Source organism: Paroedura picta, chromosome 6 (genome assembly GCF_049243985.1).
Source record: "Paroedura picta isolate Pp20150507F chromosome 6, Ppicta_v3.0, whole genome shotgun sequence".
NCBI classification, from domain to species: Eukaryota; Metazoa; Chordata; class Lepidosauria; order Squamata; family Gekkonidae; genus Paroedura; species Paroedura picta.
Window position 1 is genome coordinate 62,457,415 of NC_135374.1, and position 14,913 is coordinate 62,472,327.

The window sequence follows — 14,913 nt, forward strand, 5'->3', positions numbered from 1 at the left end:
GGCGGCTCGGCAGCGCTTGGTGGCTGGCAAGGGCGGGAGAAGACGGCAAAGGCTTCTGGGCGCCCAGAAGCCGTTCTCCCCTCCCACCCCCCCCAGCGGCAAAGGCTTCTGAGAGCCCGGGAACGGCGCAGGGCGGCTCGGCCGCCCTGCGCCCTCCCCGGGCGCGCAGAAGCCATTCTCCCCTCCCACCCCCCCAGCGGCAAAGGCTTCTGAGAGCCCGGGAACGGCGCAGGGCGGCTCGGCCGCCCTGCGACGTTCCTGGGCTCGCAGAAGCCATTCTCCCCTTCCACCCTCCAACTGCAAAGGCTTCTGAGAGCCTGGGAACGGCGCAGGGCGGCTCGCCCGCCCTGCGCCCTCCCCTGGCACGCAGAAGCCATTCTCCCCTCCCACCCCCCCCAGCGGCAAAGGCTCTCAGAAGCTTGGGAGCTGCAGGTGGCGGCGATGGGCTTGGCCGCCCTGCGCCCTGCGCCCTCCCCTGGCGCGCAGAAGCCATTCTCCCCTCCCACCCCCCCAGCGGCAAAGAAGCCATTCTCCCCTCCCACCCCCCCCCCCAACTGCAAAGGCTTCTGAGCGCCCAGGAACGGCGCAATGCGGCTCAGCAAGCCTCCCAGCATCGTCTCCGAGCCCGCAGAATCCTTTGTACTCCCCCAGTTGGGGGAAGGCACAGGGAGCCGCAGGCCTACCTTCCCTTTCGGCGGCCAGCAGAGTAATGGCCGCCGTGCAGGGAAGGGTAGCCCTCGTCGGGGATGGGGCGGGTTGGGAGGCGCTTCGCATTGCGGCTCCTGATTGGACCCCTCTGAGTTTTTATCCCGGACGGGCCCCGCCCTAACTCCTCCCCACAACCCCTTACTCTTTTATTTAGTCCGCGGCACCTGCGGCACCGCGGGACATTTAAAGACTTGGGGCAAAGGCTGTTGTATCCAGGAATACAACAGGCATGAGAGCTTGACAGTGGGAAGAGGAAGGGGAGAAGCTGTCCAGTCTGTAAAGGCATGGGGTTGAATGTATGTGTTGTGTGGGAGGTTGTGGTGGCAAATGAGGGCATGGGTGTGGAGATATGGGTGTCAAGAACCTGTGGTTTGGAATGTTCGTTGAGTGTGGGAGAGGACTGACCTTTGGGAATTTTGGCATAGTGGTTACAGATGAGCTTTCCAGAGCCATGTCTTCAGATATGTGAAGGGAAAATCAGACTGGAAACTCTTCTTAGGGGAATTTTACATGGCAACCAATTCCTCCCAGTTCTGCGTAATTTCCCTTCTTGTGTGAATTAGGCCACAGACACAGAAATGCCCCCCTGCCCTAATACACATGGGGTAGTCACAGTACACAGGCATCCACTCTGTTTCTTCTTCTCCATTTTTTCACTGTTGATAAAATGTTATATGCTTCTTTCATGGTTGCTCCTTAGAAGAACAGATTTTTGTACCCTGTTTTTTACTACTGAAAGGAGTCTCAAAATGGTTTTCAAACACCTTTTCCCTTTGTCTCCCTACAGTAGTCAACCTGTGAGGCATGTGGGATTGTGAGAGGTCTGAGAGAACTGGGAATGGGCCACAGTGACCCAGCAGGCCTCATGTGTCTCAAAGCATTTTCCAATCATCTTCCCTTCCTCTCCCCATAGCAGACTTCCCATGAGGGAGGTGGGGTAGAGAGCCTCACATGGAAGCTGGTAATCCTAAGAGGAAGACTCTATGTGCACAGCACATTGACCTTAGTAAGGTTTTTTATGCTGTTTTTTTATTTGCCAGGCCAAGGTTGAAAAAGTCATCTTAGTTCCCATGACTCTCCAGCCATTTACTTGTTCACTATTTACAGTTTCAGGCTGTAAATATTTATTTAGATTTTCCTGCACTCTCCAGACTCACAGGACTGATGCTAGTCTGCCTGTCTGTGCCCTAGAATACAAAGAGTTGCTGGTAAGGGTTGGCCAAAGCCCATAGCCCAGGAGGGACACACCTGCACCACTCCCTCCCAGCTGCAGGCAAAAATGGCTCCTTTGAAGGCTGAGGCATTGTACGATTTTGAAGTCCCACCTCCAAACTTCCAGGAATATTTCCAACCCAGGGATAGCCAACCTACAGGTGGGGCCTGGAGAGCTCCTTGGATTACAGCTTACCTGCAGAGTATAAAGATGAGCTCCCCAGGCAGAAAGGGCTACTTTGGACAGGGTTATGGTAAAGAAGAAACATTTAAGGCCTCCCACACAGGTTGTTATTGAATTGAAAGACTTGAGGCCTACTGCACAGGGTTGTTGTGCAGATGAAACATGAGACAAAAGAACCAGTTTCATCTGCAGAATAACACTCTGCAATCGGCCTCAAATCTGCAGAGAGTTGTAAAGAAGAAAGACACATGGCTTGGCTGTGTCTAACCCCCGTCCAGAGCAGTATTTTAAGTGAGAAGGGGCTTTTATGTGGCCTCCCTGTCAGCCATTTAGCAGAAGGAGAAATTCCACCCCATCCCTCAAAAGGAATGCCCACCCCCCATGCCCTCAGGCTGCCTTTCGTTGCTCTCAGAAATGCCTCAGTCAGGGGCTATCAGAGGCTCCTTCCCAGCAGGCCTGAAGGGAGGGAGGGGGAGGGGGAGCACTCTGCAGCCTCCTGCCAGCTCTGTCAGGGTTCTGAGGCAATTTGCAGCTGGACATGACAGTTAGGGCAGCCTTGGGGCAAAAAGGGCTGACGCAGCCTGTCAAAACCTCTGTTCTCATCCCCCTTGGCAGCCCTACTGACCTCCTCTCCCTGCGGTGGTCAGGGGCAGACTGGCAGCCATGTCTCCTGATTGCCCTGGAACTCTGGTCTTTATGCACAGCACCAGATTCCGCACACTGGCACCATGCTGTTGCGGCGGGACACAATGCCCCGCCGTTTCCTGTGAACGCATGGGAGCAGGGCATGCTAGGTTGCCCCGGTGTAGCGCGCACGCACGCGCTTTACACCGTGGCTAGGAAACCCGGCCAAGGTAAGTGCAGCGCCGTGGGCGGGGGAGGTGGGGAGGGGCTGAGGGAGTGGGGGGTGGCAGGGGGTCGCCCCTGCCAGCTCAGTGCTGCCATGGAGCCCGCAGGGGCGAGCAGTGCCCCTTAAGGGACACCGCAGGTCGAGGCTGGGCGGCCCGACAAGCCCAGCACTGCCGATTATGCACAGCGCCGGGCTGCCGCAGCCCCGGCTTACCCGGGAAGTTCCGAAAGATCCTGCGTTCGCTTAACGCAGGTCTTCTGGAGCCCGGGGCCAGGAGGTGCCTGCACTCGCAGCGGCAGCGTGCATTCTCGGTGATTTTAACCAAGGCACTGCTGCCGCGAGTGCGGGCCTTATGGTCCGTGCATAATGGGCCCCGGTGAGGGCCCAATCGGAATTGGCCCCTCCGCTTGTCAGTCTGGGGCCAAGGGGCCTATCCAGGAGTTTTGATCATGGACACAGCCCACCCCAACCCTCCTTTCTGTTTTATTAAGAGGGACAGATACGACAGTGTGTGTATATGTGTGTTTTCTTTCCTGAAATTAATTGGGAGTCCCTGGGAAGACTGAAATACTTTTATGCATGCAAATTGTTTGGGGTCTTGATCCACTTTTATATCAAGTAAATAAATGGACCTAAGTGTGACCTATTTTCTCTTTTAACCATCTGCTTCTGGCCTGTCTGAAGGCTTCAAAATACTTCAAGGATTGCCTCACTGATAATCTTGTTTCTTGATTTTAGCATTTTAATCACTGCATCCATGAAATTTGAAGACAGCTTCAGATAACCTTCCGGCTAGCTGCTTCTCAGCTTCAGATGTACCACTCTGCTCCACAGCTGGGCTAAAATTAAGCTTTGGTGCCTTCTAGTTAGTTTAAAATCCAAGGAACACAGAAACTTTCTGTGATGGCAGAACTGCCCCTTTTCCTAGATGGACGTATGTTGGTGCAGAGCCAGCCAAAGAAGTTATTCACAGCAGTTAGAATTTGTGAGATTTGTATAGGGTTGCCAGTCTCAAGGTGATCCGAAAATGGCTGCTGAGGCCATATACCCCACTGAAGTCCCTGATGAGGTTCTACCCCTAAATCCCCAGAAATTTACCACTGGAAACCGTGTGTCTTTATGTAGTTCTGTATCTTGCCAGAGTTGTGCTAAAATTAGCCCCTATGCAAGCTGTGTGCTCTCCATCGTGTGCACTCTTTCCTCCCTTTGGGCTTTACATCCTTTACTATTTCTTGGCAAAATGTTTACGTGCATTCTAGAGAGGCAAATTTGTTCAGGCAAAAATAAACAAGAATTTTGTGACTTCTAATAAAGACAGCAACTGTTTATTCTAGAGTTAAGGTTGCCAACTCTAGGTTGGGAAATTACTGGAGATTTGTGGATGAAACCTGGGAATGCTGGAATTTGGGGAACAAAGGGATCTATCTCACCAGGGCATAATGCCATGAAATCCACACTCCATCGCATTTTCTCCAGAGAAACTGATCTCTGTCATCTGGAGATCAGCTGTAATTCCAGGTAATCTTCAGGCCTTGCCTTAAGGTTGGCAATCCTAAATTCAGCATAAGTTTTCATTATTATTGTTTTAATATGTGATAGATGGATTGTCTGCAAAGGATTCTCTCCAGGCCACATACCTTTATGCTAAAGTAAAAACTGGTTGCCTTTAACGAACCACAACACTCCATTTTGTCTATCTATCTGCTTTGCAACAGTCATTTACTTCCCTGTTTGTAACTTCTTCCTTTACTCTGAATTGAGGCTGGTCATTTTTAAAATTTTGTTACTGTTACTATGGAAGAAATCTGACACCTAGTGGACAAACATTGAATTAATTAATTCCTTTAGTGTGCTTTTCGACATTCTTATTTTCCTTGCTTGTGTGTTCCTCTAGCTTTTGGGGGTTTTGTGTTCCACATGTCTGACTCCCTCCAGCACACAAAAATCTGCCATTTAGATATGCCAGAATAAAGCAATGTAATATTGAATTGACCACTAGAGAGAGCCAAATGTGTGCAGAACAGCCACCCCAACCCCAAACAACTGGAACACACAAGTGAGGAAAATGAGGATTTGATAAAGAGGTTAGTGGACAATCTTGTCTGCTACTTGTCATGATTTGCATCCTGTCTTCAGTAAGCATTCAATTCATCAAGATTCTGGTCTCTTGTTTTTAATATATTTGACAAATAAGTTTTAGAAAGATGTCTCTACAGTCCATTGTTTGACCAGTCAAATTCTCAAATAAGCAACCTCTAGGTTGAAGAAACCTCTTTATTAAAGGGTTAACAAAGCAGGCACATGAAAACTCACTGCCAAAACTAAGGATCCCCAAACACGACTTAGCTTTAAGCTACTCCCAACCTCCCTCCCTGGAACCCCTTGGTGCCAAAACCCAAGTGTGTCCTCTTTCCCACTCAACAAGCCTGCTAAAGTGAAAGGGGAAAGAAGTGCTGTCTGCCACCCAAAGTCATGAGATAGTTAGGAGGCACCAAAGAGACTTTTGGAAATTTACCGCTAGTCTCCCCAGGGTCATAAAGTTAGAATAACCCTCCCCCTCCAGGCCCATCATTGGCCATTTTGGAGGGGGGACAGGTATATGGTCACCTATCAGGTGATTGGTGTGTATGTGTGTTTTGGAAGTTCTTCCAGGGCCGTCAAGAAACCCCAGGGGTTCATGAAACCTGCTCTAGCATGTCCTCCCTCATTCATTTTTTTCTAAACTGAAAGTTCCAGACTGTTCAGAATTTCCTCACAGACTTTCCCTCTCTATTCATTTAAATTCAAACTAAGTCACAATTGTGAAGACAGTCCACCATTTCCCCATGTGTGTTTCTTGTATCCAGGTGATAAAAAGTCACTAGACAATCTCTGGAATGATCATCAAGAATCTTTATTCTACAGAAAGACTCATCTACCCTCTCCCCAACCTCCCCATCCCTCATTCATGTTTCCACTGAAACCCCATCACTGATTTTGAGTTTTCTTACTATGTTGTTATTACCATTGCAGACACAGCATCGCTTCACTGTCCATAAGAAAATATCACACATAATTTAATGTTCAAGTCCCGTGAGTGGAGAGAGTCTCCATCTGAAAGACGGAGTCAGAAGAAAGTTTCATCCAAGCCCCCTCCAGTCAACATGGCTACTCCATTTAACTTTAGTTTTGATAATTTGAATCAGCTGGCAAACAAGGAATTAGGCATGCAGCTATCAAGCTCTTCAGAGGCTGTATCAAACCACAAATTTGTCTTGAACCAACAACAGCCAATTGGGGGGATGGGCCTCAGAATGCCATCAGAAGCTGTATCAAAACCCAATTTTGTCTTGAACCAACAACAGCCGATTGGGGGGATGGGCCTCAGAATGCCATCAGAAGCTGTATCAAAACCCAATTTTGTCTTGAACCAACAACAGCCAATTGGGGGGATGGGCCTCAGAATGCCATCAGAAGCTGTATCAAAACCCAATTTTGTCTTGAACCAACAACAGCCGATTGGGGGGATGGGCATTCGAATGCCACCAGAAGCTACATCAAAACCCCTTTTTGTCTTCAACCTACAACAGCCAAGTGAGGGGATGGGCATCAGAATGCCATCAGAATTGGGACAACCTTTTGTCCCACAAAATGTAGTCATTCCACATAATGTTGAGAAATCTGAGTTGCCCCCAAAATTCCACGAGAAGCACCTGGGAAAACAGGAACAACAAATGAAGGTAAGTTGGGTCTCTTGCACTTGTATTTCTTGAAACAATGTCACAGAACTTGTGGTTATAAAATGGTAGTCCATAATTGCAGAATAAAACTAAAGTCTTGAAGCCTATCAGGGGATTACCAGGGAGTTTGACCCTGTCCAGAGACAAGTCCCACAAATCAAAATGACTAGTTGGTAGTATGGTACGAGTTAGGCAGCTAGGCTTCAACTTAGCTCGTTCCAAAATCAAATAAATTAATTAAAAATTAATTGATACTTATTAAAGTGCACAAATATAAGTTATACACTAGCAGTGAGAAAATAAGAATGTTGTACAATATTCTGGCTAACACATGATACGAGAATAGCAGGATGACAAGACAGAATTTCAAAGTGCATAAGACAATTGCAGGTTCACAAGGTACGGACAATGGTTTCCCCAAAATCTGAACAACAAGATGTTACAATAGAAAACCTTTATGGTTTATTCCCATGTGGGGTCTTGGGCACAGAAACCAATCATATCCATATTAACAATTTATCAATTAACCAATGGGGTTACTAATGTCAGGGTAGATGAGCCAATCCTGAAACAGACGATGCAATGCTGACTCATCTCACTCAAGGCCCGTTCTCATAACAAGCTAATTGGGAATATCTGAAGCCAATTGTCTTATCAGTATGTGCAGACAATGTTAGGCTTCGCAAGGGCACAGGTGCAACTGGGCACAGGTTGGTATTAACCTTTAAGGCCATATGCGGCTTGGATCCTACTTACCTGCAGGACCATTTGGTTGCTTATGCTCCCCGCAGGGCTCTCTGCTCTGCGTGTGTGAATCTACTGACTGTCCCGGGCCCTCGGGACGTTCGCCTGGCGTCGACCAGGGCCAGGGCCTTTTATGGGGCTTTATGTGATTTTACTTTGATTTTATATTTTATTGTGAACCGCCGTGAGACTTTTTGGCGAACGGCGGTATATAAATCCAACTATAAATAAATAAATAAACTAACTAACTAACTAACTAACTAACTAATTGGTGCTATATTCTTGACTAAGAGAAGCAAAAAAACTTTCTCATGTGGCCTTCTAAAGATTTTGCAGGGCAGAAGCCTGAACCAAAGTTTCATGAACAGGATTTAAAGCCATTATTTCACTACAAGACCATTTCCACATTATGAGACATACCTTATTTTAGCCTTACTTTGGATTTCCTTTGGATCCTGAGAGTTGACTCTGGGCTTTCCGCATTTGGGCCTTCCTCCCCTTGTTTCCTAGGCTGAAATTCACTTTCCACATCTGAGTCAGAGGCAGCCTCTCATCATGCTTTCTTTCCCCTTTTCCAAAAATGTTTTGCAAAATGGTGCCTTCTTGCACCTAATGCCACCATGCTGTGCCTTTGATCACCTCCCCTACTGCCCCTAAGTATGTGATTTATTTAAAGTATAACTGACCAAAAAAGCTTCAGAAGAACATACATATGATATCCCAGTTTGTGTATATCTCTCAAATTCCAAGAAGTAGTCCATTTCTAATATAGGAGTTGGACTAAATCAGAAATGGACAACTTTTTGAAACTTGAGGGCTATACATTTTTATAACCCAAATATAGCAGGAGCCAATTCACAGTGAGTTGATTATGCTTGGGGTAGTTTCTGGTATTGTTTATATGTTTTATGTAAACTGAATGAATGAATGAATGAATGAATGAATGAATGAATGAATGAATGAATGAATGAATGAATGAATGAATGAATTCCAATGGCCTCTGAAAGCTGGCAGACCAACACAATCTGAGTGAAATCTGGAGCAGCATTCCTCAGGTCAGCAGTTGTGTTCAAATTGTAGTATACTGCAGAAATCACATACTTTGGGTATGGAATCTTCCTTTCTGCATAGAGGGAGAGATGGACCAGACATTGCCTTCAGGCTGGCACTTGGCAACTCTGATTATCACATGAGGAATTCTTTGAAAAAGGGGGTAGTAGGCTGTCATATGATACAAGCTGGAGAAGAGGCTCCAAACTGGGTAACCTGAGCCTACAAGTGTTCTTATCAGTCGTTGTTTAAAAGAATATTACTGTTAATGTTTTTGCAGGTTTACTAAAAATATTAGTATCCTCTTAATCTTGCGGATATTATGGATTGTTGTGTCTCACATCATAGGGTAGAATTACAGCTTCACGTATAGCTTCATGATGCATGTGTTGTACTTTTTCTTCCCTGGAGTGAAATCCTTATGTGCAAAGGAGGATGCAAATTCTTTTCCCATCACTGACTACCTTCATTCAGTCCCCCAATAGGCCTCTTATAGCTCTGACACAAATAAAACCAGTGTCAAACAGATGGATGGCTCAGTTATTTCAACAGCACTGATAATTCATTTGGAAAGCTTGGAAACTAGATTTAGGACTGCCTTCCTCTCCCATGGTTCTTTCTCAAACTACAGTAACAATCATGTACTTGGTTGGTTGCAAACACAGGTCCTTGTGAACAAAGGGTGCCATCTCCCACTTTGAGCAGTAGCAGAAGAAAAAATGTAAAACCCTGCAGTGTCATGTATGGGGCCATGTTTCTTCACTTTAAAAAAGGCAGTGACATATGGTAACTCTAGGAATGAAAAGAAACTCTGAGGTTTGACTCCATAGCTGGCATTGTGGCCCTCCCATATCTTCACCTATAGCCTGGCATCCCTATTGTAAACAGAATTCAATACGTTTTCTTCATTGTGTCTATGAGATCCAATAGCTGAAGACCTTGAGGGCCTCAGAGGTCACATCATGTGATGGCCAAAAGACTACATTTTGAAACATAGCATTCAAGACTTAACATTCAACAGCAGACATGATTCAATATCTGCCATTTGTTGGACCTTTAACCATTATTTATTATTTCTTCATACTGTAGATTAAAAAAACTGTGTCTTACTATTTTCAGCTAATTAACACCAGTATTATTATTTAAGTATGTGGGAAAGTGTCAACTCTTTAAAAAGAGAGGTTTAAATGGAATTTAACTATTTTCTACCAGAAAATAGAAAACACTTTATACAACCAATATGAAGAGAAAATTCGTCCTTGTATTGACCTCATTGATTCTCTGAGGGCCCTTGGGGTGGAAAAGGACCTGGCGCTGCCAGCTATTGCTGTGATTGGAGACCAGAGCTCTGGAAAAAGCTCCGTGCTTGAAGCATTGTCTGGAGTTGCTCTTCCCAGAGGCAGTGGTGAGAATCCTTTTCTCTCTTTCCTTTGGTGTTTTATGAGATTTCACTGAATCACAGTGGTGTGGCTGTGAGCTGCTTGTCCAGATATTTCACCTGTGTGCCCTTCATTACTAAAGAACTCTTTGTATAAATTTTCTAAACTTTTTCAACCTTGCCTTGTTCACTTTGGTAACTTTGCTTGAATTATTCTATTATTTCACCCAAATGGTCTGGTCAAGAATATTAAACTGTAAGAGGAGTCTTACTCACAGACTAAACAGCCACCTGGTACATCACTCTGCTTCCCACAGTCTACATTTAGGTATTTAAAACAGGGTCCCCAACCTTTCTGAGGCTGAAGATACCTTTGGAATTCTGACACGGGATAGCAGTGGGAACAAGTACAAAATGGCTACTAGAGAATGTGAAGCCAACCAGAAAATATTGATGTGAAGTCATGCATAACCATAATAGTAGCTTTTCAATATTTCAAGCAGTAGCACAGTTTAATTGCTTTTAAAGGAAAATATTTTAAATTATTTTATTGTGTACACATAGCTTATCTTCAATCAGGCAGTGAAGATCCTTGTGACATGAGGGCAGCCACTGCTGAAAGAAGTCCTTAAAGATCTGCACACACACAAAAAAAAACCTTGATGGGCTCCAGAAAAGCTGTCAGCAGGAGCCATGGTATCCAGGGGCAATACATTGGGGACACCTCTGGGCCTAGTCTGCACACAGCAGATAATGCACTTTCAATGCACTTAAGAAGTAGATTTTTCTGTTCCGCACAGATAAATCCAGCTGTGAAAGTACATTGAAAGTGCATTATCCTATGTGTGCGGAATGGGCCCTGGTTTAAAGTATACTTCACTGGCTAACTTTTCAGGATTCTCCATGTAACTTGCAATAATTTAACACCACACACAATAAAGCCAATGTGAATTATATAAGCCAAACCTGTGTACAATTCAACTGAAATAAGCATAAAAAATAAAAGTCAGTGCACAAGTTGAACAAGAAGTCAATAGCTCATCTGAAACAAAGTGCTAAACTACAGCCTCTGTAATTCTAATACGAAGGATCTTTTTACAAATCCTTACAGGTATTGTCACCAGATGTCCTCTTGCACTCAAACTAAAAAAAACACGTCAGAGCCATGAATGGAAAGGGAAAATCAGCTACCTAGATATAAATGAGGAACTCAACAATCCTTCACAGGTTGAAAAAGAAATTCGAAAAGGTAAGTGTGGTTGATTCCATTCTGAGTATATAATCTGTTTGCATTCATAAAACAAATCGTTTCCCAGATACCATTTCGGAAAACAGTTTTTTGGGGGGAGGGGGGAATTATAAAATAATTTGAATATACTGGAAGTAATTCTATTTGAAAAGTTAAGCAGGTCAGGCTTGGACAGTTCCTCATCATTAATTTCCAAGGCCCCCAAACCATCAAGAATAAATTGGTGACCTTCCACGTCACTGTGGTTAATTTCTTCCAGGATTTATCAAGGGTATGTTCCTAAGGAGAAGAAATTAGATTAAAAATTTTGGGGAAAAAATCATGCCACAATAAACAGTTAAAGCATGATGTGTTGAATCTATCTGTATCAAGATTTCAGTTCTTAAAACATCACTATTTTGAAGAAGGTCTTGATTTTCAAAAGGGTTTTGTATCGTGCCAAGATTGTTCCCACAGCTGGTCAGAGGTGCTGCTTACATGTGTTTCTTTCCCTAATTTTTCTGTTTTCTATTTTCTAGCTCAAATCTCTATTGCTGGTGAAGGGGTAGGCATTAGCCATGAACTGATTACTCTAGAAATTAGCTCTTCAGATGTTCCAGACCTGACACTAATCGATTTACCAGGGATTGCAAGAGTGGCAGTGGGTAATCAGCCTCAAGATATTGGACATCAGGTAAAATATGGATGGAGTCTGGGAAGCTGATAAGAAGCAGTGGTGGGGATTTTGTAACCAAGTTAAGCTGACTGGAAAGCCCTTCTTATAGTTGCTAGAGCATGCTAGAAAGGGGGAAATATCATGCAGTGTTCTAATTCCCAAGTTCCATGGTCTTGATGTTTTGATGATCATGTAGCCATGATCTACTCCTTGCCTGTATTCCGTTGAGCAAAGACAGTCAACCATTGGCTTGCAGAGCATCTGATTGAAACTTGCATGTGTAAGGGATTCAATTCAAGCAGCAATATCAAATAAATATTTTCTTTTTTCTTAAAGAATTCAGGGTTCACATCTATCCCCGTGTGATCCCACCTTGTGACACCTGCATTTATGAAAATAACTATACAGCAATTTCAAAAGACCTCAATTTGGAACAAGAATTAAACAGATGATGATGATGATGATGAAGATACTTATAGCCCGCCACTCCCACAAGGCTTGTGGCAGCTTACAACACATAAAAACCCAAATAAAAACCCCTAGTACAATAAAAGATCAAGCCTAAAAATCCAACCCCGACCCAAGTGGTGGTGGATCTTACCCAACCTAACCCAACCCCACCCACTCATATCCCAGGGGCCAAGGAGTCCATAGTTACTTCATCGCCAAGAATAACCCAGATTTTCCATCGAAGCGCCGGACTCAACCATAGACCTGGTGGAAGAGCTCCATTTTACAGGCCCTGTGGAAAGCTGGTAAATCCCGCAGGGCCCGCAGCTCTTCTGGGAGCTCATTCCACCAGGTGGGAGCCAGGACTGAAAAGTCCCTGGCCCTGGTCAAGGCCAGACATGCCGCCTGGGGGTTTCTGGTATCTTTGACCACCCAATATGGAAGGCATCAGGATGCAGATAACAGTACAATTCTTCACCCAGAATGTCAATACATCATTTTCATTTGCAGGAGTGCTTTTGAGGTGAGAGCACTTCTCCCTGCATCTTCAGGCCCTCCAATCCCTCGGGGAAATTTGTATATAACATTCATTTCAAATAATCCCAATAACAATAAAATAGAGAATAACAACTAATATAAACACACAAACTCTTCCAATAATGAGTATAAGAAATTTTCATACGTAAAATGTTTATACAGTTATTTAGTTTTCATACAAAGTTATATAGATACTAGAAATAGTATATAGATACTAGGGCCCAGCCCCCGGGGAAGCCTTCGCAGGGTGAAGGCTTCCTGGGGGTCTGGGACGCTGGGGTGAGTGGGACACGACCTGGGGCATTCTCCTGGCTGCGGGCTGGTCTCCTGGGGCCGGGAGAAGGCGGCGGCCCACCCTCCCACCCCGCAGCATCCCAGGGCCTTCTCCCAGCCCCAGGAGCAGCCTCGCCGTGTCAGCAATGCAGTGAGGCTGTTCCTTGGACCAGGGCAACGCCCCCCTGATGGCAGCCTCCCCCATGGCCAGGGTTCCCGGGGCAGGAAAGGAGCAGGGACACCATGTCTTCGATGTGACGTCTCTGCTCCTTCCTCAAGGTGGAGGAGCACCTGGGCCGGAGGACTCACCGTGCGGGCTGCCAGCTCAATCTGCGTGGTGAGTCCTCAGCCGGGCCAGGTGAGGCCGGGCCAAGCTGCCAATGGGGAGCCATGCTTCACACAGCTCCCCATTGGCGGCTTGGCCCTGGGTGGACACTCGGAGGGCCCAATCAGGAGCCACTTCGCGGCTCCTGATTGGGCCTTCTGAGTTTTTATCCCGGACAGGGCCTGCCCTAACTCCTCCCCAACAGCCCTTACCCTTTTATTTAATCCGCTCCGCAGGAGCGGTTTAAGATTCTATAGTTTTCATACAAAGGAATGCTGCTGAGGTGAGAGTGTTTTTCTTCCTTATCCAGAATATATCCCAACTCTTTAACTCCCTCTAATGGGCTCAGGGTTACACAAGGAGAACTCTCCCCTTGAGTATGCTGGTGTTTCTGTCACCAGCCTCCTCTTCCAGCTGGTAATCCCCATCAGTCATGAAAGGTGTCCGCTTTCTAAATAATGAAATATACAGTAGATTTTCCTTTTATTACAGATCAAAAGGCTAATTAAAAATTCATTGAAAAGGATGAGACAATAAACTTAGTGGTGGTTCCAAGTAACGTGGACATTGCGACAACAGAGGCATTGAAAATGGCTCAGGAAGTGGACCCTGACGGAGAAAGAACACTTGGTAAGGTGGGGAAAAATGATCCCTATCCCTGATTATCCTGCACTGGTAAACTTGTATTTTTAAATCAGAGTCCAGTAGCACCTTTAAGACCAACAAAGATTTATTCAAGGCATGAGCTTTTGAGTGCAAGCACTCTTCCTCAGACTATGAACTGACCACCATGACAGTAGGAATATATATGCAAAAGTTAGTAAACTGTGTCACAGCATCCAAATACAGCCATATGATAATTCTTTGCTAAACCAGCCAATCAGACCCCCTAATTCAGCTGTAATTCACAAAAACACAGGAGAAATAAAACTGTCAATGCCAGTGATCAACAGCTTCCACCCTGCCATTTGCTGCTGGCCCCATCTGTCTTCATACAAGTGTGAAACATTCCTTCAAGTAGAAGCTGAGCTGGCAGCTATCTTGTCCTCGCTTACTAACTTCTTTCACAAAGTATGGCAGAACATATGAGCAAGTGCTGCAGAGTATGGGTATTTTTTAGATGTTATCTTCCTCCACTGCTCAATCCCGTTGTGCTCCTGTTAGGAGCCTTGCCGGAGCATGACGGTCAGGAGCCCTCCAACTTTCTCCGATGGATCTTTGTGAGTTTATTTATTTATTTATTTATTTATTTATTTATTTATTTATTTATTTATTTATTTATTTATTTATTTATTTATTTATCATACTTCTATACCGCCCTCCCCGGAGGCTCAGGGCGGTTTACATTATAACAAAGAACCTTACATAAAACAATCTGTAAAACATATACATCAATAACCAACAATTTCAACCAAACACAACACAGTATAACAGTAAACAGTTGTGATACAAACAGGTCCAGGGCTTGTTGATGGGATTCTGAGGGGGGTGGTTTATTGATTGAATTCTGAGGGGGGGTGGGGGGGAGCAGGGGCCCTTGGTCGCTGTAGATTACGTCTGGTCTCGGCCAAATGCCTGA

At 45.3% G+C, this 14,913-nt stretch overlaps 1 protein-coding gene across 1 annotated transcript in view; it reads left to right on the plus strand.

Annotated features, from left to right (window-relative positions):
* Positions 1-14,913, plus strand: part of LOC143839959 (interferon-induced GTP-binding protein Mx2-like) — a 37,242-nt gene that overhangs the window by 1,911 nt on the left and 20,418 nt on the right. The window contains 6 exon segments of the mRNA XM_077342758.1: positions 5,967-6,673; positions 9,680-9,872; positions 10,957-11,094; positions 11,613-11,767; positions 13,827-13,845; positions 13,848-13,964. Coding sequence (XP_077198873.1) covers positions 6,014-6,673; positions 9,680-9,872; positions 10,957-11,094; positions 11,613-11,767; positions 13,827-13,845; positions 13,848-13,964 — 1,282 coding nt within the window. The 5' untranslated portion in view covers positions 5,967-6,013.